At 43.6% G+C, this 24,507-nt stretch overlaps 1 protein-coding gene and 1 long non-coding RNA gene across 5 annotated transcripts in view; one reads left to right on the top strand and one right to left on the bottom strand.

Moving 5' to 3' along the window:
• Nucleotides 1-24,507, top strand: part of LOC125484453 (ephrin type-A receptor 5-like) — a 37,021-nt gene that overhangs the window by 3,200 nt on the left and 9,314 nt on the right. Inside the window, exons 1-3 of one of the 4 annotated variants that reach the window (XR_007263282.1) lie at nucleotides 17,869-18,060; nucleotides 18,165-18,233; nucleotides 23,333-23,407. Coding sequence is in view for 2 of the 4 variants with exons in the window: in XM_048603246.1 (XP_048459203.1) it covers nucleotides 18,165-18,233; nucleotides 19,161-19,350 (259 nt within the window). In the remaining 2 variants the exon portion in view is untranslated. Of the gene's footprint in view, nucleotides 1-17,868; nucleotides 18,061-18,164; nucleotides 18,234-19,160; nucleotides 19,382-23,332; nucleotides 23,408-24,507 lie in introns of those variants that run through there. The other 3 variants (XM_048603246.1, XR_007263281.1, XM_048603247.1) reach the window with 3 other exon arrangements.
• Nucleotides 12,880-17,851, bottom strand: LOC125484454. Its single transcript, XR_007263283.1, has 3 exons — nucleotides 17,593-17,851; nucleotides 17,353-17,504; nucleotides 12,880-15,682 (listed from the first exon to the last, which is right to left on the bottom strand). It is a non-coding gene; the product is annotated as an uncharacterized LOC125484454 (long non-coding RNA).

Genomic DNA, 24,507 nt, shown 5'->3' with positions numbered 1-24,507 from the left:
CCCTGAAGAACCCATCAAAGATGCCAGCCTCACACTCAACTCTTGTTGTTTCCACATACTACCAGCTGTTCTGCTGTGGCAGGCACTTCACTCAAGTGCAGTACAGCACATTTTTGGCACTCTTTCCTCTGTTTCTCTGGCCCAAGAGAGAGGTTCACAATGTCAGGCGGGGGAGGGGAATTGGGGGAGGAGGTGGACACCCCACCATCTTAACTCATTGGAGGAGGCTATGTTTTAGTTTCTTGTGTTATCAGCAAATAAAAAAATGCTACCTAAACTCTTAAAAACACTATGTCTACACTAAGAAGGATAAATTAGAATCTAGTTGCCAACCAATCAACACTATATAAATGCTAGTTTTCCCGTTATTGACATTCTTGTGAAATGTTCTGATGAATGCAAGATAAAAAACTTTAATAAAGTTAGCCTCTTTTTCAATACCATTGAGAAGGCTTGTCTGTGTCTAATGATTTGTTCCTTTTGCCATATTTGTTTCTTGGTATGAAAACAACATCCCACATTACATCTTCGTGCTTTATTTGACGCAAACACCATCTAAAGTCTGAAACCCATTTTGCAAGCTAGGATTTCTTAAACTAACATTCTTAAAGGGACCTAAGACTAAAAAAGCAGTAATATAAAAAATAAAGGAAAACAAGCAGAAGTCAAAAAAAAAGGAGAGAGAAGCAAAACTGGTAAAAAAGAACACTGCTTTCTGTTTCTTAAAGAAAATACTCTAGAGAGAAATGAAATGTGAACAATTAATTACGGACTTAGCTGTCAATGATATCTTTACTGACTTGCAACTGTGCAAATGGTGCATACAGTTTTAATTTACAGTTCAAGCAATAAATGATTCCAAGAAGTGATTCTTGAAAATTTCACTTGCTATTGGCAATGAGGGACCGTATAAGATAAACACACCCAGTTTTTGTATGGATGATGAGAAAGACCCAGAAAAGATCTGAAGGTTCCTGAAGACTAGCAGAAGAAAAGAATTAACTCAGGATTAACAGACTCCACCTCCTATCATACAGACAGCAACCCCAATAAGCTATTGACTAGTTTGTCAGAACCTGCTTCAGCAAAGTGCAGGATTCTGACTTCCAAAAAGGAACTCTCCATGAGGTTCATTTACTTAGTAACATAAATTAAAGCCATTAGTGAGAACTTGTAGTACAGATAAAGGATCATATCATTGGCACATTACTTGAGGATGGATGTTAACGTGTCACCATAGTAACAGAATAACAACAATTACATGCTTTAGGTGCAACCAATGCTATTGCCACAGTCAGCAAATGGCACCAAAACAACAAGATCTGTAACAGATGCAATTTATCCCAAAATTTGTCCAACTTTTCATGGTATCTGTAGAGCATGTGGCAGCAATGGACATTGGACAGTCATGTGCAAGAAATCTAGTTTCAGCTACCAAGCAAGACCTCAAAGGAAAATACTAGTGATCAACAAGATGGTATAACATGCCATCACGGAGAGCAAAGAAACTGTTAAGAAGGTACATAAACAGAAAAACATCAAAGAAGTTCAGAGTCAACCAAACAGTGGGAAGGTTTAGAAGGTGGCCAAGTTTTTCATATTGTTGTCTTTACATAAGAGCCAGGAGCAGGGGTAGGCATTCAGTTCCTCGAGCCTGCTCCACCATTTAAGATGATTGTGGCTGATCTCATTTCAGCCTCAACTCCACTTTCCTGTCCATTCCCCATAACCCTTTAACCCATGACTAATTAAAAATCTGTATATCTGCTTTTTACATTTACTCAATGTCCTGGCATCCACCACATTCTGGGATAAGTGAATTTCACAGATTCATGACCCTTTTGAAAGAAGGAATTTCTCCTCATCTGATTCAAATCTGCCACCTATATCCTAAAATGATGACCTCTCATTGTAGATTGCCCCACAAGGGGAAACATCTGCTCTAAATCTATTTAGTCAATCCCTTTTCACATCTAATATACCTCAACTTGATGTGGTCTCATTCTTCTAAACACTAGCAAGTATAAGCCAAAAATGCTTAACCTTAACTCACAAGAGTGGTTACACATCATGTCAGAGTATAAGGTAATCAGAAGTTTCACAACTTCTTTTTCAATAAGCTTTTGACAATCATGTCACCTAACAAGGCAAAACAACATATACTAAAAGCTAAAATCAACATGGGAACTAGTGCCAATGTATTCCCACTCTGCATCCAGAAATTCATTTACCTCAAAAAGTGGCATTCCATGTACAGCCTACAAGATATCATCTCAGTGTATACATCTCCAGTTCCAGGCATTGGTAAAACCACTCTGCAGCAAAGCCATTACGCAAGGTCATCTTGGCTTCTTGAAATCTTCTATCTGGTAAATATAAATGGTCCCACAGTGGTAAGACCACCAGTACACACAGATCTCTTCATTAAATTCATGAGATTCGAACCACACCCGATACTGTGGAACAGATTATGGATGTCAGCACTGAAATCAGCCAATGATGTCAAATACCTATATCCAGATGATTCTGACACAATTGGCATTTTTAAGGGTGATGCAATGTTACATCTTAAGGTTGACGCAACCTCATTAATGATATCCAGGGAAGTGCAGTGTGCTCATTCAGGAGGCGTGGAGTATTCAAGTGAAGCAAAATATTACCATTTGGATGGGTGACCACCACACAGGTCGGTGTAATTCCAATTAGATGTGTCCTAGAGAAAGATTGCAACGTAAGGTATATTTAGATCCAAAGTGCCTTAACCCTGTCATTTAAAATTTTGATCCTAGGGCAATGAAATCAATTTGCCTAATTTCTCTTAATAGGATAGTCCTGCCACTCCAGGAACAAGTCTGGCGAACCTTCATTGAGCTCCCTCTATCTAACTCAAGCATGACTTAACTACTTCTGTACTCAAACCCTCTCGCAATAAAGGCTAATATTCCATTAGCTTTCCTAATAGTTTGCTGCACCTGCGTAGTAGTCTTCAATGACTTATTGACCAGAACTTATTAGTCCCTTTGCACTTCTAAACTTGCCAACGTCTCACCGTTTAAGAAATATCCACATGTATTTTCTTCCCACCGAAGTTGATAACCTCGCATTTTTCACATTACATTCTATTTGCCATGTTCTTGACCAATCTGCAAGCCTGTCCAAATCCTGCTGAAGCTACTTTACATATTTCTCACAACACATATTCCTATTTAAGTTTGTATCATCTGCAAATTGGGAAAAATTACATTTGGTCCCCATTTCCAAATCATTGATAAGATATTGCGAATATCTGGGACCCAAGTATTGATGCTTGTAGTAACACACTAGTCACAGACAATTTGAGAATTGACCCATTAATTCGTACAGTCCAGCTTTTGTATGTTAGCCAACCTTTAATCCAGGCTAGTATGTTACCTGCTGTTATGTGCTTTAATTTTACTAAGGAACCTTATCAAAGCCCTTCTGAAAATCCAAATATACTCCATTCATCCACTCACCAAATCAATTCTGTTCGTAATATCCTCAGAACTTGAACAGGTTTGTCAAACATGATTTTCCATTCACAAGAACATACTGACTATGGCTAACCTGATCTTTTATTTTACCCAAATATCGATTTATCATGCCCTTTACGATAGATCTGCCCTACAAATGATGAGTGGCTGGTGGGTCTGTAGTTCTCTCCTTTTTCTCCTGCTCATTTCGTAAATAGTGTGGTGACATTTGCAAGCTTCCAGTCTTTAAGGATCATCGAGAGTCAATAGGATTTCAGAAACTGATTACCAAAGTCACAGAATCATAGAGGTCAACAGCACCAAAAAAGGCCCTTCTGCCCATCATGTCCATGTCAGTCAGAAACGACCACCCAACTCTTCTAATCCCATTTTCCAGCTGTTGGCCCACAGCCTTTAATGTATTGGTATTGCAAGTGTACATCTATATACTTTTTAAATGTTATGACTGTTTCTGTCTCTGCCACCCTTGCAAGCAGAGAGTTCCAGTTTCCCACCACCCTTTTTCCTCATATTCCCAATAAACCTTCTGCCCTTACCTTAAATCTATGCCTCCAGTCATTGATTCTCCATCAAGGGGAACTGTTTTGCCCCTCATAATTTTATACATCTCAATTATGTCCCTTTTTAATCATCTTGGCTCAAAGGAAAACCCTTCAACTCATTCATCCCGACTCTCTACTTTCTGTCGGCTCCTGTCCACAGGAACATTTGTCACATCCAGAGATTTTTGGAATATCACAACCATTAGATCCATTATCTTTGTTGTCACTTCCATTAAGATGCATCAGGCCCTGGGGATTTGTCTGCTTTTATTCGCAATAGTTCGCACAGTACTTTTTTCCTAATGATGATTGTTCTAAGTTCCTCCCCTTCTACAACTTCTGCATTACCTGTTACTATTGAAATGGTGGTCTATTCACCATCATGGAAACTGAGGCAAAATGCTGATTTTGTGTTGCTGTGACTGTAGTGAGGTCAGCCAGGTGGACCTATAGAATATGAGTTCTCTGAATGGGGCTGTTAAACTGGTCCAATCAGGGAGTGTTGGTCGACAGATAAAAACAGGAGTGTCAGACAACAAGGTGCAGGGTTGGATGAATACAGCAGGCCAAGCAGCATCATAGGAGCAGAAAGGCTGATGTTTTGGGCCTAGACCCTTCATCAGAAAAGGGGGAGGGGACGGGAGGGGGTTCTGAAATAAATAGGGAGAGAGTGGGAGATGGATAGAGGAGAGGATAGGTGGAGAGGAAACAAACAGGTTGAAGAGGCGGGGATGGAGGCAATAAAGGTGAGTGTAGGTGGTGAGTTAGGGAGGGGATAGGTCAGTCCAGGGAGGATGGACAGGTCAAGGGGGTGGGATGAGGTTAGTAGGTAGGAGATGGGGGTGCGGCTTGAGGTGGGAGGAGGGGATAGGTGGGAGGAAGAACAGGTTAGGGAGGCGGGGACGAGCTGGACTGGTTTTGGGATGCGGTAGGGGGAGGGGAGATTTTGAAGCTTGTGAAATCCACATTGATACCATCTCGGGCAACCACCGAGAAACCGATATTCATTTCAAGCCCACTGACTCCCACAGCTACCTAGAATACTCCTCCTCCCACCCACCTTCCTGCAAAAATGCCATCCCCTATTCCCAATTCCTTCGCCTCCGCCACATCTGCTCCCAGGATGAGGCATTCCACTCCCATACATCTCAGCTGTCCTCGTTTTTCAAGGACTGTAACTTCCCCCCCCTCAGTGGTCGAGAACGCCCTCAACCGTGTCTCCCACATCTCCCGCAACTCATCCCTCACACCCCGTCCACGCAATAAGAACCAAACAAGAATCCCCCTCGTCCTCACATACCACCCCACCAACCTCCGGATCCAACGCATCATCCTCCGACACTTCCGCCATCTGCAATCCGACCCCACCACCAAAGACATCTTTCCCTCCCCACCCTTATCTGCTTTCCGGAGGGACCACTCTCTCCGTGACTCCCTGGTCCGCTCCACACTCCCCTCCAGGCCCACCACATCCGGCACTTTTCCCTGCAACCGCAGGAAGTGCTACACGTGCCCCCATACCTCCTCCCTCACCCCCATCCCAGGCCCCAAGAAGACTTTCCACATCAAGCAGATGTTCACCTGCACATCTGCCAATGTGGTATATTGCATCCGCTGTACCCGGTGTGGCGTCCTCTACATCGGGGAAACCAAGCGGAGGCTCAGGTACCGCTTTGCAGAACACCTACGCTCGGTTCGCAATAAACAACTGCACCTCCCAGTCGCGAACCATTTCATCTCCCCCTCCCAGTCCTCAGACGACATGTCCATCCTGGGCCTCCTGCAGTGCCACAACGATGCCACCCGAAGATTGCAGAAACAGCAACTCATATTCCGCTTGGGAACCCTGCAGCCCAATGGTATCAATGTGGATTTCACAAGCTTCAAAATCTCCCCTCCCCCTTCCGCATCCCAAAACCAGTCCAGCTCGTCCCCGCCTCCCTAACCTGTTCTTCCTCCCACCTATCCCCTCCTCCCACCTCAAGCCGCACCCCCAACTCCTACCGCCTAACCTCATCCTGCCCCCTTGACCTGTCCGTCCTCCCTGGACTGACCTATCCCCTCCTAACTCCCCAACTACACTCACCTTTACTGGCTCCATCCTCGCCTCTTCGACCTGTCTGTTTCCTCTCCACCTATCCTCTCCTCTATCCATCTTCTATCCGCCTCCCACTCTCTCCCTATTTATTTCAGAACCCCCTTCCCCTCCCCCTTTTCTGATGAAGGGTCTAGGCCCGAAACGTCAGCCTCTCTGCTCCTATGATGCTGCTTGGCCTGCTGTGTCCATCCAGCCCTGCACCTTGTTGTCTCGGATTCTCCAGCATCTGCAGTTCCTACTATCTCTAATGGCACTGTATCGACTGTTTTGTGATTGGAACTGACTAAATAAAGCTGCGAGAAAGGGTGGCTTTCTGCCGTTGTAAAAACCAGCCCGTAACTTTCTCCGTTTCATACTCAATTACGGACAGAGGAGCACCAGTTCTAAAGAAGGGTCGGGGACCTGAAACATTGACTCTGCTGTCCATCCAAAAGTGCTACCAGACCTACCACCGAGTTTCTCCAGCACCTTCAGTTTCTGCGTTAGAAGCACCTTCATCTCTTCGGCTGTGCAACGTTAAGGTTATACTTTAAACTCCATCACATCGAGGAAAAAAATAGGGGTTTCTTTTTCCCTAATGATTTAACACCAGAAAATGATTTTGTTCTTAAAATTCGTTAACTCCCTGTTTAATCTTTTCATTTAAACGGCGAAGAGTTTTGTTTGTGGGGGGAAACTGTAGTTAGTCCGAATATTGTACGCGAGTGGACAATTTATACAGAGATAGTAGGAATTGCAGATGCTGGAAAATCTGAGATAACAAGGTGTAGATCTGGATGAACGCAGCAGGCCAAGCAGCATCATGTGTACATCCAGCTCTACACCTTGTTATCGGCAATTTATACAGTTTGATTCCCGCTTATTAAGCATTGGAATTAGTTCTAAAATATCTGCACACAAATCGACACACCTAAAACAGGGCATTCGATACTTAGAAATGGAAAAAAAAATGCCTACTTTCAATCAGCCTCTCGCAGCCAGATGTTCCTTCAGTTTGAAGAGGGCTGTCCGGAAGAAGAGAAACTTGAAAAGAGTTTTTGTATCAAAAAAAGTCACACACACACAGACACACTTGGCGATAATGTAAGTATCCTGCAAAAACCACGCCCCCAAACTACATAAGTGCCAATGTTTAAACGAATTATTAAAGGATAGGGTGAAGCCAGACTCCACACGTAATGGTCTGTTTCTGTGCTGCATGACTGTATGAATTCTAGAGCAGATTAATAACTAACTGATTTCGTTCATTCTGGCTTTGGTTAATTCGGTGAAGTACCCGTTTATATGAGAATATCATCAATGAGTTTTATTGAAAAAGCTGCAGGCAGTGACAGCCCCATTTAGACCAAGCTGAAGAGGCTGCTATCATTCGCCCCGCCCAGAAGTAGCCATTTGACAACTCGGCGGTAAAACAAAATTAGGATGATTGAAATAGTCTCTAGATTCTCCATAATGTCAATAGCCTCCAGGGAGCTATCCAAATTTGCCTTGAATGCTCTCAACCATGAAGCTGCTGCAGCCCTCTAGGGTAGGGAATTTCTCACATTCACCACCATCTGACTGCTGGTTCTCATCTCAGTCTTAAATGATCTACATTTTATACTGAGATCCTGCCCCCTTGGTTTCAATGTGACCGGCCAGGGGAAATATTGACCATGTCGTGACATCTGGAAAAGAAGAAGTGACCGATAATGAATATTGGCCAGTCAGCGATGCTCAAGTCCCACAAATGAATTAAATTGAATTTAAAAAGTTAAGTTTCCATGAGATCGCCTGTAATTCTTTGAAACTCTGGAGTATACAGTACCAGTTACCTCACCACTCTTTATAAAACAATTAAATAATGTCACAGGTTGGTCTGGTGAATCTCCCTTGCACTGCTGCTAAGCTAAGTATATCCTTAGATAAGGAGACCAAAACTGCACACAATATTTCAGGTGCAGTTCCACTACAATTTCAGCAAGACATGTTTACTTCTGTGTTCTTGCAATGAAGCCCAACAGACTGTTTGCCTTTCAAATTGGTTGCTGCACTGTAAGCTAACTTGTACTGACTTTTGAAGACGAGCACTCCTTTTCCTTTGGATGCCAGCACTTGCCAACCTGTCAACAGTGAAAAAATCCTTCCTACTTCTACCAGAATGGCTAACTTCAGACTAAATCACATTATATTCCATCTGCCGTGTTTTAGCCCATTTACCTTAAAGTCAAAGTCTGCTCGAAGTCTCCTTATGTCCTCCTCAGAATTTACAACCCCAGTTGGATTTATGTTATCAGCAAATTTGGAAATATTACATTTGATCTCCAGGAACATTCCCAGTGACTACACACACACACACACACACACACAAATACAAATGTTATGGATTGCTTGTTGCAGACTGAAATCTGTCTCTCCTTGTTGCTGGGAGCAGTCACCCTGCAAAGGGGCTTGTATGGAAACTAACTGCACCTGTTGAGTAACATTTGCCAAAATCAGTCAGCCCACACAGTTTCACTGAGTGCTGGCTAGTTCACGCGATTTGGGGGCAAGATCTTTGAACTGAAGCTGTGGTCGAGGAATCGGAAGTGGGCACCAAACACACAGCCAGACAATGTGCTTCCTGGATTTGTAAAGGAACTACAAAGAGGTTTGTGCAGGTGGCACCAACTTTGTCCCATCAACTGCAGTGTCTGCAAAAAAAAGTAAAAGAAACAAAACTCAGAACTTGTCTGGTGCAGTGATTACTGGCCATCTGTCTCTCTGTCTCTGTCTCTCTCTGTCTGTCTGTCTCTCTCTCTCTCTCCCCTCTTTTCCATCAAGTTTCTGGTCATCTCCCACATGTGACTCCAGACCTACAGTAAAGGTGTTGACTCTTAACTGCCCTTTGGGAAATTAGGAATGGCACCCACATCCCACGAATAAATGCAAAAAAAATACACTTAGTGGTGTGGCACAGAGTTAGGATGGGGTCTGGTTTTCTTTTGGATTGCTAACGGTACTGAAGATTCTTCCTAAAGGGTGCATAAACCATTTGGAACTGTAAAGCTATTGAAGAAATATGAAGCTTATCAAAGACTGTCGAAAAGTGTCAAACTTGTCAATGACTGTCAAGAACTTCAGAGTTCCACAGGATGGAATAAAGAACAACAGAGATGGGGAAAGAAATAGGGTGTTATGAGGGTATAACGATACATGAGAGATGGGTGGAAGGGTATAGGATAATATGAGGGATAGTATGAAGGGCCCTGGAGATGGGTAGAGGACATTGGATGGAATGGGCTAGTTTGGATGTTTTATGGGGACTGTGTGGTGGTGAAGAGAAGTGAAGGCATTATATTATTCTTTTATTTTAATTTTCAGACCTGCTGCTGGAGCAGCGAAGTAGGCTTTCCACCCAGCTCACCTGAGAAGCAGATGGCCTTCTTAGCATTTCCTGGGTCATGTACCTCAACCCCTCTTTGGCCTGCCCCTCCTGGCTGAAAATGGGAAGTGCAGGTGGCCATTTATTAAGGTCAATTTTATACAGGCAACCTCTATTTCCTACCTCAAATTTTATCTGTTTTCACCATCTTTTGCCAAGTACTAGCTTATTCTGCAAAGTTATTAATATGCTGTAATTTATTGCAGTCATTCTCAATATTGACTGTGATCAATGTTGATGTCATTCACAAATTTAAAAATTGTGTTTTTTATTCCAAAGTCCAAAAGATGAATATAAATTGTGAGCAACAGTGATCTTCTACCATTCTAACTACCCTTTACTCTCAGCTTCTATCTTCTGATTTTGTGCAATCTAGTCTTCCACGTGTTCCCTGACTCCACATGGTCTGATTTTATTTATTGGTCTATTAAGGGGCACCTTCAAAGTGCTTTTGTATGTATGTGTGTTTGCATTTTCTCTTACGAAATGTACGACTAACTATTCATTATTTATTCCTCTTTTCTAGATGTGCTGCTTTTGCCTTTTTTAGTAGGGACTTCATTATTTTCCTACCAGCAGTGTTAAGCTGACTGATTTATTATTCCTGGGTATGCTTTGTTACCATTCTTAAATATAGGAATCATGTTAACTATTTAACATTATGATGATGGAAGATCATTGGTGAAGCAGCTGAAGATGGTCAGGTCTAGGACATCACCCTAAGAGACTCTTGCGGAGATTGAGATAATTGGGCTGCAACAACCACAATAACCTTTCTTTCTGTGAGGTATGACTTTAACGAGAGGTGTATTTTTCTATTGATTCCACTGATTTCTGTTTTAGTAAGCCTCCTTGATTCCACACTCGGTCAAATACAACCTTGATGTCAAGGGCAGTCACTTTCACCTCACCTCCGAAATTCAAAGTTGTAATGAGTTCTGGGACGAAGTAACTGACAGAAGCCCTCTTGATCATTGGTGTCAATACAGTGTGGAGCTGGAGGAACAGAGCATTTCAGGCAACATCACAGGAGCAGGAGAGTCGACATTTCAGGTTTACACCCTTCATCAGGACAGGCAAGGGAGGTCAGAAATAAATGGGGGAGCTGGGGCTGGGGCTGGGGGAAGGTAGGAAGTTGGGATGGTGATAGATGGATGCATTAGGAGGTAGTGGAGATTGGTCAGTGGGAAAGGTGGGGCAGATAGATGAGAAAGAAGATCGACAAGATGTGCCAGGTCAAGGAGGCGGGGATGAGAGGGAGGGTTGGACATGGGATGAGGCCAGGGGTGGGGAGATTCTGAAACTGGTGGATTCTATGTTGAGGCCATTGGGCTGTAAGCATCTTAAAGGAGTGATTATGGGCACCCACATGGATCCAAGCTAAGCCTGCCTCTTCGTAGGATATGTGGAACAGACCCTCTTCCGCTGTTACACCGGCACCATTCCTTACCTCCTCCTCCGCTAAATTGATGACTGTATCTGCGCTACCTTGTGCTCCCATGAGGAGCTTGAACAGTTCATCAACTTTACCAACACCTTTCACCCCAACCTCATATTCACCTGGACCATCTTCAATTCCTTCCTCCCCTTCCTGGACCTCTCCGTCTCTATCTTCGGTAACTGTCTCAGCACTGACATCTATTTCGAACCCACCAACTTCCATAGCTACCTGGACTACACCTCCTCTCATGCACCCTCCCACAAAAATACAATCACTTACTCCCAATTCCTCTGACTCCACCACATCTGGCACATCCCAGATGTCCTCCTACTTCAAGGACTGCAACATCCCCCACCATTGAATCATAATGCCCTCAACCGTATCTCTTGCATTTCCCGCACTTCTGCCCTCACAACCCCTACCCCCTCAAAAATAATGACAGAATCCCCCTTGTTGTCACATATCATCCCACCAACCTTCGCATCCCGCGTATCATCCTCCACTCTTTCTGCCACCTACAATCCAACCGCACCACCAATAAGATATTTCCCTCCCCACCCTTATCTGCCATTTGAAGGAACCACTCACTCCACGATTCCCTCATCTACTCCACACACCCCACCAACTCCACCACACCTGGCACCTTTCCCTGCAACCGCAGGAAGTGCTACACCTGCCCCTACACCTCCCCCTCACCTCCATCCAAAGCCCCAAACAATCTTTCCAAATCCGACCTGTATATCTTCCAACCTGGTCTACTGTATCCGTTGCTCCCAATGTGGTCTCCTCTACATCAGTGAGACCAAGCACAGACTCGGGGACCATTTCATGGAGCATTTGCGCTCTGTGACAATCGACAATACCTTTCAGTCACCAACCATTTTAAGTACCCCTCCCACTCCCTGGGTGACATGTCCATCCTGGGCCTCCTCCAAAGTCACAATGATGCCACACACAAGCTGGAAGAGCAGCACCTCCTATTCCGCCTCGGGAGCTTACAGCCCGATGGCCTCAACATGGAATTCACCAGTTTCACAATCTCCCCACTCCCGGCCTCATCCCATGCCCAACCTTCCCTCTCATCTCCGCCTCCTTGACCTGACACAACCTGTCCATTTTCTTTTTCAATTATCCACCCCGCCATTCTCACTGACCAATCCCCACTACATCCTACCTGCATCCACCTATCACCATCCCACCTACCTCTCTTTATTTCCAAGCTCCCTTCCCCCTCCCGGTATTGATGAAGGACATAAATCCGAAACGTTAGCTTTCCTGCTTCTCTGATGCTGCCTGACCTGCTGAGTTCCTCCAGCTCCACACTGTATTGACTCTGACTCCAGCATCTGCAGTTCTTGCTATCTCCTGATCATTGGTGAGTAGGCTGAGCAAGTGTCCCTTGACAGCACCGTATTGACACCTTCAACAATTTCACTGATGATCAAGTTTGGCTTGGCCTGCTTTTACAGGACAACATCTAGTCAATATCCTACATTGTCGGTTAGATGCCAGTATTGTATCTAGACTGAAACAGCTTGCTGGATGGCATGGTTAGAGTGCAAAACTTTAATAAAACGGCGACAATTTTGTCAGCACTTATAGCCATTGCAGTTTCTAGTGTCTTCAATCATTATCTGATATTCACTGGTATCTTGATGCTGTAGACCTTAAGAGGAAGTCAAAATAGAGCACTCACTTGGATCTTCTAACTGAAGGTGATTGCAAATTCTTTGGCCTTATTTTTTGCACTGATGTGCTGAGCTGCCCCATCATTGAATATTTGTGGGAATATTTGTAGAGCCTCCTCCTCCAGTTAATTGTTTAATGGTCCACTGTTGTAAGAGTATCTTCCCGGAGGCAGTAACAACTCAGAGGCAGAGGAGTTTGTTTAAGTGAATTGAACAGTTTATTACCAGCAATTACTGCTGAATACAGGGAGATGAATTCTAGGTGGACACGCAGGAATACCAAACTCACTCTGATTCATGAGCATGCTTTACAGCTTTTTATATGCTGAAATAAAAACTTGTCTAGCAATCATCAGCAGTTTATCTCCATCCCCCTTTCTAGTGTGGTCACTCCTTAGGGCACATCATGCGCTCTCATTTTAGTTTGATAATTTAATCAGCTATCTACTTTGTCAGCTATTCCTGTCCTACCAACCAGCAATCCAACAGTCAGGGTGCATGGTTCTGTGGTCTAACTGAAATGTCACAGAGGTGTTGGCCATTTCAACATAGTCAGCAGACCACATTGTTCCACCTGAATAAGCCTTGCTTGAGCATGTTTAGTCAACCATTTCATGTTTATTCTATTATACTTATTTGTGTGTGCATGGGTGGGACAGTCTTCCCTTTCAGTTCCCCCTGTTGGCCCATGGCCTACTCATGGCCCATGGGACAATGTATGCTCAGATAATTATCCCTTGTACCTCCTCTACAGTCAGTGGGGCTGATGGGGGAATGAGCTCTTCCTTCTTCCTTGGTAGCAGCCCATTTCAGCAAGTTTTTCAATACAACAGTTATTATTATTAAAATATTATTATTATTAAAATTATTAGCACAAGCAACTGTAGAATAACGAGCACGTGAGATACAATACAAATCCACTGATGGATGTAAACATTTAGTCCCCAAACCAAAGTCCTGAGCCAGCAGGGTATGGCTTGTAATACAGTCTTAACAAACTGTTTAGCCTGACGGATCTTGATAGATGTGTTGACCCATTCATGTTCCAATCGCTTTGACTCTTCCGCCAATTGCTCCCATGATGTATGTGAATGCGGTTTCTGGGGAATCTTTTCTTGGAGCAATGTGGTAACATTACTCAAGGTCACCGGTGAGAACCAGCCGATATATTCTTGCCTGCCTTCACCAAGAATGGGTTCAATGATGGTACCACTGGACAGAGTAATGGGATTTTTCAGATTCCAGATGCACAGTCTGTGGCCTGCTAGGTTATAGGTAACTCCATTCTTTGTATAGTTTTGGTCTGTGGTGGTGACGAAGATGGAGTCCAGGAGGGCATATACCACTGGCATGCCATAGCCCTTGACCCATGTAATATCACAGTTTTCCTAATGATGCAAGCCACAGGGCTGATGCTAACAGCGTCTTCGGGGCACTGAAGGATGTCTCAATGATTGCTGCAGAGCTGAATGTCAATGGCCTATATCTGATTGTGTTGATGAATGGCAAAACAACGTCCATCATGGAGCGTAGCTTGGAGGGTTCCATTTCAAATGCTCATATCTTGGATGTTCAGGAGGCTGTATGTTTTTTGCACGTTGTGTGGAACATGCAAAAGTGAGGTGATGATCTTCTTTTGACTTAAAATACTGTCCCATAGCCAGTAAGCATGAGAAATGTCTCTGAGACCTTGAGTGCTCTTCATATTTGTCAAATTAGCCAAATGTTGATTGGTTATCCAGATAGGGACCAAATTATTGCGAGGTGCCTGCAGTTGCATCAGCTAAGGCTGGTGATGCAACCAGGGAGCCTAGCTCAGCCTACAGATTGCTCTGGTGTTTTCATTGACTTGGTCAATGAGCTGCTTGCTAGGCAGCTGTATAGGCTTGATCAAAGCGATGGTGCAGATGCTTACTGTAGTTTGTGGTGAGTTGCTGAACATTGAGTTTGTCTTGTAGCTGGTTACAGATATTTTTTCGTAATTGGTTAAGTTGGTCAATGAAGACTTCTCGATCAAAGGAGCTAACAGACACTACGCGTGCTGTATACCCAGCTCCTGCCATTTCAGCAAGCCCACATTTAATTCATTGATTTTTTTGGTCCAACTGAACTAAGGGTCTTTGTTGTAGAATATCTGAGAAAAAAAAAAAGTTATTTGTTCTTTTGGGCAAGGAGTGGGCAGTTTCAGATTGACCTGGATCAAGAAGTGAATCTTATTTATCTGGAGGGGTTAAAAACTCTTGGGCTTCTGTTTCTTCTGAGGCTAGGCCATTACCCAGTGTATAGGTTATATTTTCATCACAAGCAGGGCTAGCGGGGGTTGGTCCAGGTGTGGGTGGTTTCAGCCATTGTCCTACTCAGATCTGATACTGCTTTCTGTCAGTACGTGAGTGCCTGTTTTCTCATTTGGTGCATTTCCTATAATGAACGGTAGAGTGTATGATGACAGAGCAGTCTCTACATTTCAAGGTACGATTGATACTAACAGTACACCACTGCGGTTTACTGCTACAATCCCACATTTTGGGTTTGGGACCATACGATGGTATCATTTATTATTCTGATCTGCATTCCTTTATATTGCTGCTGGTTACTTTGCTTCACAAGGATGAGGAGGTTTCAGTCACAATGATCCTTAATATCAGGGGTTATGTTATAGCATACTGCTGTGCTAGTCCCTTCTCCAAAAGTGTCAGTAATGGGTTTTCCATCCGTATCTATGCAGGTTAACAGGGGAATACCCCGCGCACAGGTAAATCGGATAGTCTCTTCCCTCCTTATCTACCATTCGCCATTTTGGCAGGTGTCAGTATTATCAGTATAATATATTCTGCTAATCTGTGGTATAAGAGTGGTATAGTTGCGGTTATGTTGGCAGGCCAGTGAGAGCATGGAGTAAGCTTCTATGGTTACGTTGGTGTGATCACTGGTCTGGGTTATCACCAGCGCATCATTGTTGTAGCCGACAACAAGGGCCCACTGGATCAAGAGGTACCACCTGTGGAAACATAATGTGGGACGTACGGGTGCAAGATCTTTCCCATGCTGTTGGTTTTCAAAAATTTTCAATTTGGGATGGATGGCACCCATTTCCCTGGCCGGCTTCGTTAACTAACACTCCACGATTACCTGTTATAACTACTTCATAAGGTCCATACCATTTTGGTGCCAACCCCCCTTTTGGTGGTATTCCTTGTACTAGGACCCTGTCTCCTAACTGAACAGTGGGAGCAAGAGAGGAAGTGTCTTCCTGTTCCAAGTCATGAACCTGTTGTATTTGTGTCACTTGATCCTTCAGCTGTTGTAGGTGGGCACCTAGGTGTCGCATACATTCCCAAACACCCTCTTTTGCATTTATCATCTCTTCTCCCCCAGTGAACAGGTTTTGCAGCAATTTCATAGCGTGTCCTGTCATCAGTTCAAATGGTGTCAGTCTGCTCAAGCTATGAGGCGTCCCTCTCTGCGCGACTAATATAGTGGGGACGGCAGTAGTCCATTTGACCCCTTGCTCCTGACATACCTTCGTCAATGCCTGTTTCAAAGTTCTATTTGTCCTTTCTACCATTCGTGAGCTCATGAGCGAGTTCGGGGAGGGCATCTAAAAGTTAGTGTTTCTCCCCTGGTGTCAGGGTCATTTCTACCATCTTGGTGGTAGGTCCTCCTCAGGGGCTTTGGGTTGTTTGGGTACAAACAGGTCTAAGATGGCACTGAGCTCCCCCACTGTATCCATTATCACTTAGTCAATGGTCATCATCATGATGCTCGTATTTGGCTCGTTCGCTATCAAGGTCCCAATCATCAGGTCCCTCATTAATAACTTAGCATCCTTGGTCCACACATTCTACAGATTCATCCAGTCCAAAGTTGCTGTTAGCAGCAGAAGGTGGCGGGGGCGAGGGACAGGGGTGGTAAGGTGACAGGTTCCGAAAGAAGGCACCATGTGGACCTTCAGGAGACAAACACAGTCTCACACAAGCCTCAGCCTCCTTCTGGGCCACAGCTATCTGAAATTGTTTTTGTTTGTGAGCTGTATAATAACTTTGTTTGTATAACATAGCTACAATAATACATTCCTTCTGAGCTTTGTCCTTGTTATTTTTCTGTTCCCGCCACTAGACCTTTTGTTCGACGACAGGTTGACGTCTGTCCCAACCGTTTTTCACCATTTTGTTAGTAAGTTTCTTGTTTGCTTGAAATGCTGTCTGTAAAATGGAACCTTCTGATCCCCAATTTTCAAGGGGTTTAGGATCTGAAGTAGCCATTGTTTAACTCCCACCCTTAACTTGGTTGAGTATTAAAATTTCTCGGCTTCTCAATCCATTTTTCGCTCCAGATGGTGGTGTCTACGCCCACCTCACCTGGCCGTCACGTGGCCCACTTGGGCTCTTAATTCCAGCTCACTCTGGGTGCTTGTCAGCTTTGTTGGACACAACCTGCTCGTTTCTGAATAGCCGAGGTCTGAGATCTTACTCAACCAATTTAAGTGTGAACGATGTCAATGTTAAGTGCTTTTAGTCAAAAGACTTAAGCTCTATCAAACACAAACAATTCTCAGACTGCATTGTTCGCCCCTACAATCTGAGTTCCTTAACTTATTCTATCTGTGGAGTCCATCCCACAAAGTATATTATTCTCTATCTCTTTTTTTCTCTTTAAATAATTCCCTACCTGTCTGTCCATCGGAGGTTTTCATTAGGGCTTGCTCTGACGCTAGTCCATCAATGCACTTCTACTTCTTATTTGAGTTCACTTGAGCGCTAGTCCTTCAGCGCCCCATCTGATTTACTCCTCACCCTGCCTCCATCCACTGGTTCATTCAACTGTTTTATAAAATGGGTGTCACAGTTTACAAAGGCTATTGACATGGGCTTGCTCCACCTACAGGGTGGTAAAATATAACATACTCACCCTCTTAGCAATGCCACGACAACAGTCTCAAGCGGGACACCCTGCTCGCAGCGCCAATCTGTAAGAGCGACCTTCATGGAGGCAGTAACAACTCTGAGGCAGAGGAGTTTGTTTTAACCGAATCAAGCGGTTTATTACAAGCAGTGACCAGTAAATGCAGGGAGAGGAATTCTAGCTAGACATGCAGGAATGCTGAACTCACTCTGATTCATGAGCACGTGTTTTTATACACTGAAATAAACAACTTGTCTAGCAATCATCAGCAGTTTATCTCCACAGCCTTTTCTAATGTTGTCACTCCCTAGGGCACATTAAACATTAGTTTGATAATTTAATCAGCTATCAACTTTGTCAGCTATTCCTGTCCTGCCACCCTGCCTAATCTCGTCAACCAACTATCCAACAGTCAGGGTGCATGGTCCTGTGGTCTAACTGAAATGTCACAGAGGTGTCAGCCATTTCAACATAGTCAGTATACCACATTGTTCCACCTGAATAAGCCTTGCTTATGCATTTGCAGTCAACTATTTCATGTCTATTCTAATATATTTATGTGTGTCTGTTTATGACAGAGTCTTCCCTTTCAACTACTATTCATACTTGGATATAGCAAGACTGCAATGCTATTGGGTGTGGATTTGGTAAGAACTGTCGTCTTTCTCAGCTGCAATTTTCCTGCTTCCAAACTGCACACCCTCTTGTCATATGTTACCTAGTGATAATTGGACTAACCAATAATCCTGAATGGATGGGCATTCCAGTAAATCATTTTCACCAATTTTGCACCCATAACAGGCAAACGCTGAAAATCCTTCACCCTTGACGACTATTCATCTTACAGTATGACAATACATTGACCTTCTTTGCCCTTATTTGAACAGGTCAATAATCATCATTTGATGAATAAGTTAACACTGAATTAATGCAAACTTTCACACATGACTCCATATACATGAGTAATAAAGTGCAATTTCAGCCTAGATTCAATTTTAATTAATGCAGTCCAAAATAAATGTCAACTATGTAATTTTTAGCCTAGAACTTGTTTTTTTCTTCGTTTCATTTATTCTGATTGAAATGAGCAAAAAAATTAAGTTTTTTTAATATAATGTCTTCCTTGACTACAGCTGTTTATGGCTTTTGAAATACATTTGTAATGAAAGAAATGAATGTAGCCACAACAAGTTCCTATATTGAGCAGGTAATTTGCTTTCATGATGTTGATTAAGGGGTAAACATTGGCTGTCAACTGTCCCCCAACTGACATGTTTCTTTTTTAGATGCATTTTCAAGACTAGTATTAGCAAAGGTGGCTTGGATGCACCTGCTCTACAAATTGATCATGGAACTCAGGAGGTTCTTCCTACCTAGGTACATTAATGAGTAAGGGAATTGGAGGTTGTGGGAAGAAGACAGAATTAGAAGTAGAATTGAAGATTATCAAATCAACCATGATCTTATTGAATGACAGATCAGACTTGATGGGCTTCTTCTGCTCCAATGTCTTATGGTCTTATTGAATAATGTTCAGCACCTCAGATACTGATGTACTCATTGTTCAAATGCAGCAAGACCTGGACAATCTTCAAGATTATGCTATTTAGTAGCAAGCAACATTCGTACCACACAAGTGTCAGACATGAACAATTCCCAGCAAGACAGGGTTCAACTTTTATCCCCTTGGCATTCAATGACATTACAATCACTGACGAGACTATCAACATCCTGGGAGTTAACATTGACCAGAAACTGAACTGAACTAGCCATATAGATACTGGGGATTTCTGTGGTAAGTAACTCAACTCCTGACTCTTCAAACCCTATTGATCGTCTACAAGACACAAATCATGATTGTAATCTAACACTCTTGACTTGCCTGAATGGGTACATTTAAGAAGTTTGTCATTATTCATGTTGAAGTGGTCCACTTGACTGATATCCCATTTAACACCTTCAGTATTCATTCACCCCCACCAAAAATACACAATGGCAATAATGTGTACCATTTACAAGGTGGAAAGCAATAACTCACCTGGCCTCTTAGAATCAGCTTCCAAAGTCCATTATTGCTACCATGTAGAAGAACAATAGCAGCAGATAGATGGGTACACCATCACCTACAACTTCCTCTTCTAATCATATGTTATCCTAACTTGGAATTATATTGCCTTCAAAGTGGCTGGATCAGAGTCCTGAAATTTTCTCCATAACAGAATTGCAGATGTGTCTAAAATACATCGACAGCAGTAGTTCAAGAAGACAGCTCACCAAAGTAATCACCAAGGATAGTCATAGATAGGCAATTAAGGCTAACCTAGCCAGCGATGCCCACATCCAATGAATTAATAGGTTTTTAATAAAATCTGTGTCTTCTTTTCCTTTTTCCTTTAATGGGGTTTGGGCATCACTGGAAAGGTCAGTGCCCATACTGAGTTGCCCTTGAACTAAGTGGCCACTTCTGAGGGCAGTTAAGAATTAACCACATTGTTGTAGATTTCAATGTAGGCCAGCTATAATCCAAAAAATGCAGCAGACATGCTTCTACTGTTCCACTGAAGGGTCTGTTGAAATACTTTTTTGAGTCATACCATTGAGATTTTTTAATAAGTAGACCTCAGTTTAATTGTACATTATATCATACATTTGGCAGTACTTCAACGGGAGACTACAAAACCTTGATCAGATGTCATTATGCATTTTGATTACTGCAGGAAATCTTATTTAGAGATTCCTGTAATTGGATAAGCAGGCTGTATAAAATCAGGCAGTTAGTAGGCTTTGTATGGAAAAGACAAAAGGAGCAGGTGTTTCCTTCTCAGAGACTTGCAGTATCAGTTTCCTCCAATTGGTGTCACATGATTAGAATCATCATGTACATTTTCTGTGTTATACATAGCTGTAGTTGACCTTACTTGGCAAGGTCTCACCAGTGACAGACAAACTCAGACGTTCTGAGGAAGGGTCACTTGGCCCTAAACAGTTACTCAGATTTCTCTCCACAGATACTGCCAGACCTGCTGAGCATTTCCAGCAATTTCTGTTTTTGTCACAAACTAAATGTTGTTTAGTGGAGGTTAGATCAGTGATTACTAGAGATCAGTACTTACTGACCACACTTGTCCTTCCTCATCTACAGAGAAGAAAGCCAAGAAAAATGCTTCCTAAATTGTGTCCTTCCCTTATCGTGGCTTATTTTTAGATACAGTTTTCAGGATCTGCAAGCAATTCCAATAAGAGAGGTATATTGTCTTCTGTAGAAAATTAACAGAACCCTTTCTTTAAACAGTATATTAAAGATAAAGGATTGAATTTTTTAGCTAAATGTCAGTTTTGTTGAGTTTCACAGAGGATTTCTCTTCACAAGGTTGAATGAGATTTCCCCCCATATCTTACCAAACACCTTTCATTAACGATTTTACCTGCACCTATGGCACACCTCTCACTCCATTCCAGCCCCATTCCACCACTCACCATTCCTGGAACAACTCACCACTCACAGGGTATCCCCTGATACTCCGGCATTCCTGGCACCCATGCCATCTTTAAAAGGTCAGAGATAGCAAGAACTGCAGATGCTGGAGTCAGAGATAACACAGTGTGGAGCTGGAGAAGCACAGCAGGTCAGGCAGCATCAGAGGAGCAGAAAGAAGGGTCCCGACCCAAAATGTCAGCTTTCCTGCTCCTCTGATGCTGCCTGGCCTGCTGAGTTCCTCCAGCTCCACACTGTGTTATCTTTAAAAGGTTGCTGTGCACCCAGACAAGTGTTGACATTCCAGCATCGCTTTTCTCTAGTAATGTAATGGCACAGCAGCCACATTGCTCACTGCCCATAGCTGACACTCACTTGCACATACAACTACATTCTCATACCCTAGTTGCTGTTTAACTACCAGGCCACAGAGGGTATCTGTCCTGAGCCACATCTCATCCCTCACTTACCTACTGCTACACAACCCCCAGTGCCCACTGTAGGCCAGCATTTTATCATGGTCCAGTAGGGGAATGTTACATAGAACATAGAACAGTACAGCACAGAACAGGCCCTTCGGCCCACGATGTTGTGCCGACCTAATATCCTACTCTAAGATCAAACTAACCTGCATACCCTTCATTTTACTATCATCCATCTGCCTATCCAAGAGTCGCTTGAATGTCCCTAATATATCTGACTCCACTACCACCGCTGGCAGCGCATTCCACGCACCCACCACTCTCTGTGTAAAGAATGGACAAAGAGATGGCAGACCAGTTGAACAAGTAATTGGATCTGTCTTCACTAAGGAGGACACAAATAACCTTCAGGAAATGCTAGATGGCAGAGGGTCAAGCGTAAGGAGGAACTGAAGGAAATACTTATTAGTCAGGAGATGGTATTGGGGAAATTTATGGGATTAAATCCCAACAATTCCCCAGGGCCTGATGCTGTGCATCCCAGTACACTTAAGGAAGTGGCCCTAGCATTGGTGATCATTTTCCAGCAATCCGTAGACTCTGAAAGCCTTCCAACACACTGGAGGTTAGCTGACATAACCTCACTCTTTAAAACAGGAGGGAGAGAGAAAATGGGAAATTACAGGCCAATTAGCCTGACATTGGTTGTGGGGAAAATGCTGGAGTCAATCATTAAGGATGTAATAACTGAGCATTTGGAAAGCGGCGACAGAATCGGTCCTCGTCAGCATGGATTCACTAAAGGGAAATCATGATTGACCAATCTTCTGGAATATTTTGAAGATGTGACCAGTAGCGTGGACAAGGGTGAATCAGTAGATATTGTGTATCTGGACTTTCAAAAGGCTTTTAACAAGGTTCCAAACAAGCGATTAGTAAGGAAAATGAAAGCTCACAGTATCAGAGGTAATGTATTGATGTGAATAGAGAGCTGGTTGGCAGACAGGGGGCAGACAGCTGGAATAAATGGGTTCCTTTCAGAGTGGCAGGCAGTGATGAGTGGGCTACTGCAGGGTTCAGTGCTGGGACCCCAGCTGTTCACATTATACATTAATGATTTGGACAAAGGAATTGAATGCAACAACTCCAAATTTACAGATGACACTAAGCTGGGTGGCAGTGTGTGCTGTGAAGAGGATGCTAAGAGGCTGCAGGGGGACTTGGACAGAGTGGCTGAGGGGGAAAATACTTGGCATATGCAATATAACATAGATAAACAGGAAGGCAGATTATTATCTGAATGGTGGCAGTTTAGGAGAAGGTGAGGTGCAACAAGACCTGGGTGCCATGGTGGAACAGTTGCTGAAGGATAGCATGCAGGTGCAGCAGGCGGTGAGGAAAGCTAATGGCATGCTGGCCTTCACAGCGAGACACTTTGAGTATCTCAGCAAGGATGTCTTGCTGCAGTTATACAGGGTCTCGGTAAGGCCACACAATGAGTATTGCGTGCAGTTTTGGTCTCCTATCTGAGGAAGGACATTCTTGCTATTGAGGGAGTCCAGCAAAGGTTCACCAGACTGATTCCCAGGATGGCAGGACTGACATGAGGAAAGACTGGATCGACTGGGCTTGCACTCGCTTGAATTTAGAAGGATGAGCAGAGATTTCATAGAAACATAAAAAGTCCTAATGGTACTGGACAGGCTTGATGTAGAAAGAATATTCCCGATGTTGGTGAAGTCCAGAACCAGAGGTCACAGTCTAAGAATAAGAGCTAAGCCATTCAGGACTGAAATGAGGAAGAATTTCTTCACTCAGAGTTGTGAACCTGTGGAATTCTCTCCCACAGAAGCTGTTGGGGCCAGTTCATTCAATTATTCAAGAGGGAGCTGGACGTGGCCCTTGTGGATAAAGAGATCAAGAGGTATGGAGAGAAAGCGAGAATGGGATACTAGGAATGCATGATCAGCTATGATCGTATTGATTGGTGGTACAGGCTCAAAGGGCTGAATGGCCTACTCCTGCACCTATTTTCTATGTTTCTATCACATACAGGACAATTCCAAAGATGAGCTTTTCTTTACAGTCATCAAAAGCAAACACAAACAAAATGAATAGAGGCTGCAGGTTGTCCCCACAATGCAGACCACGTGGTGCATCATGAACAAGTGTATTGGTTGCTGCACCCAGCTTTCCAACATTGGAAGCGGGTGTCAATCAGGACCTAAATGATTCGTGGCACCCAACGCAGCTGAGCTCTGTCGCCAACAAAGAAAGCCTCCCACAACTTAATATCCTCATCCAGCTTTTTGGAAGATTGTTCCCTTCTCCCAGTTCTTCGGCAGCCATCACGTCACCTTGTTGCCTGTACCAGTTGTTCACAGTACAGCATGCCAAGATGATGAAGCATACTTGGAAAGGACTGTACTGGAGGGCCCCCTCTCCTCCAGACCCAAGCAAGCAACAGAAACACACCTTCAGGAGCTGTAAGGCCATCAGAAATAAGAGCAGGAGTAGGCCATCTTCATTTAGATCCTTTGCTTCAGTAGGCATAGGTTGTTTGGCTTGTTTTCAAGTCTGGTGATTCCGTAGTGGCCTGTCAAGCCATAATCTAGCAGTATGAGCAGATGAAGGCAGAGTGACAGACATATTCCATGCCGTGTTTAAAACTTGAATGTAGCCTGGAAGTCCCTGCCATTGTTAGTTGTTATTTTCATGCACAATGCTTGGTACTTATTCCTGCCTTCCTGATTTCCTTCCAACTAGGCCATCAAATCTGCTGCTTGACCACAGTAACACAGATGTTAAGCTTTCCGCACTTGTGGGTGACTGGCTTGACGGTGTCAGGATGGGACAATACAAGGATAGCTTCAGGGGGGCAAGGTACACTTCCTGCAACATAGTGGCAAAACTGGCCTTGGAGTAAGAGATAGTAGGAACTGCAGATGCTGGAGAATCTGAGATAACAAGGTGTAGAGCTGGATGAACACAGCAGGCCAAGCAGCATCAGAGGAGCAGGAAGGC

This window comes from Rhincodon typus, chromosome 11, assembly GCF_021869965.1.
Source record: "Rhincodon typus isolate 14 chromosome 11, sRhiTyp1.1, whole genome shotgun sequence".
NCBI classification, from domain to species: Eukaryota; Metazoa; Chordata; class Chondrichthyes; order Orectolobiformes; family Rhincodontidae; genus Rhincodon; species Rhincodon typus.
The sequence above is the reverse complement of the archived record's forward strand: the minus strand, read 5'-3'. Positions and strand labels throughout refer to the sequence as shown.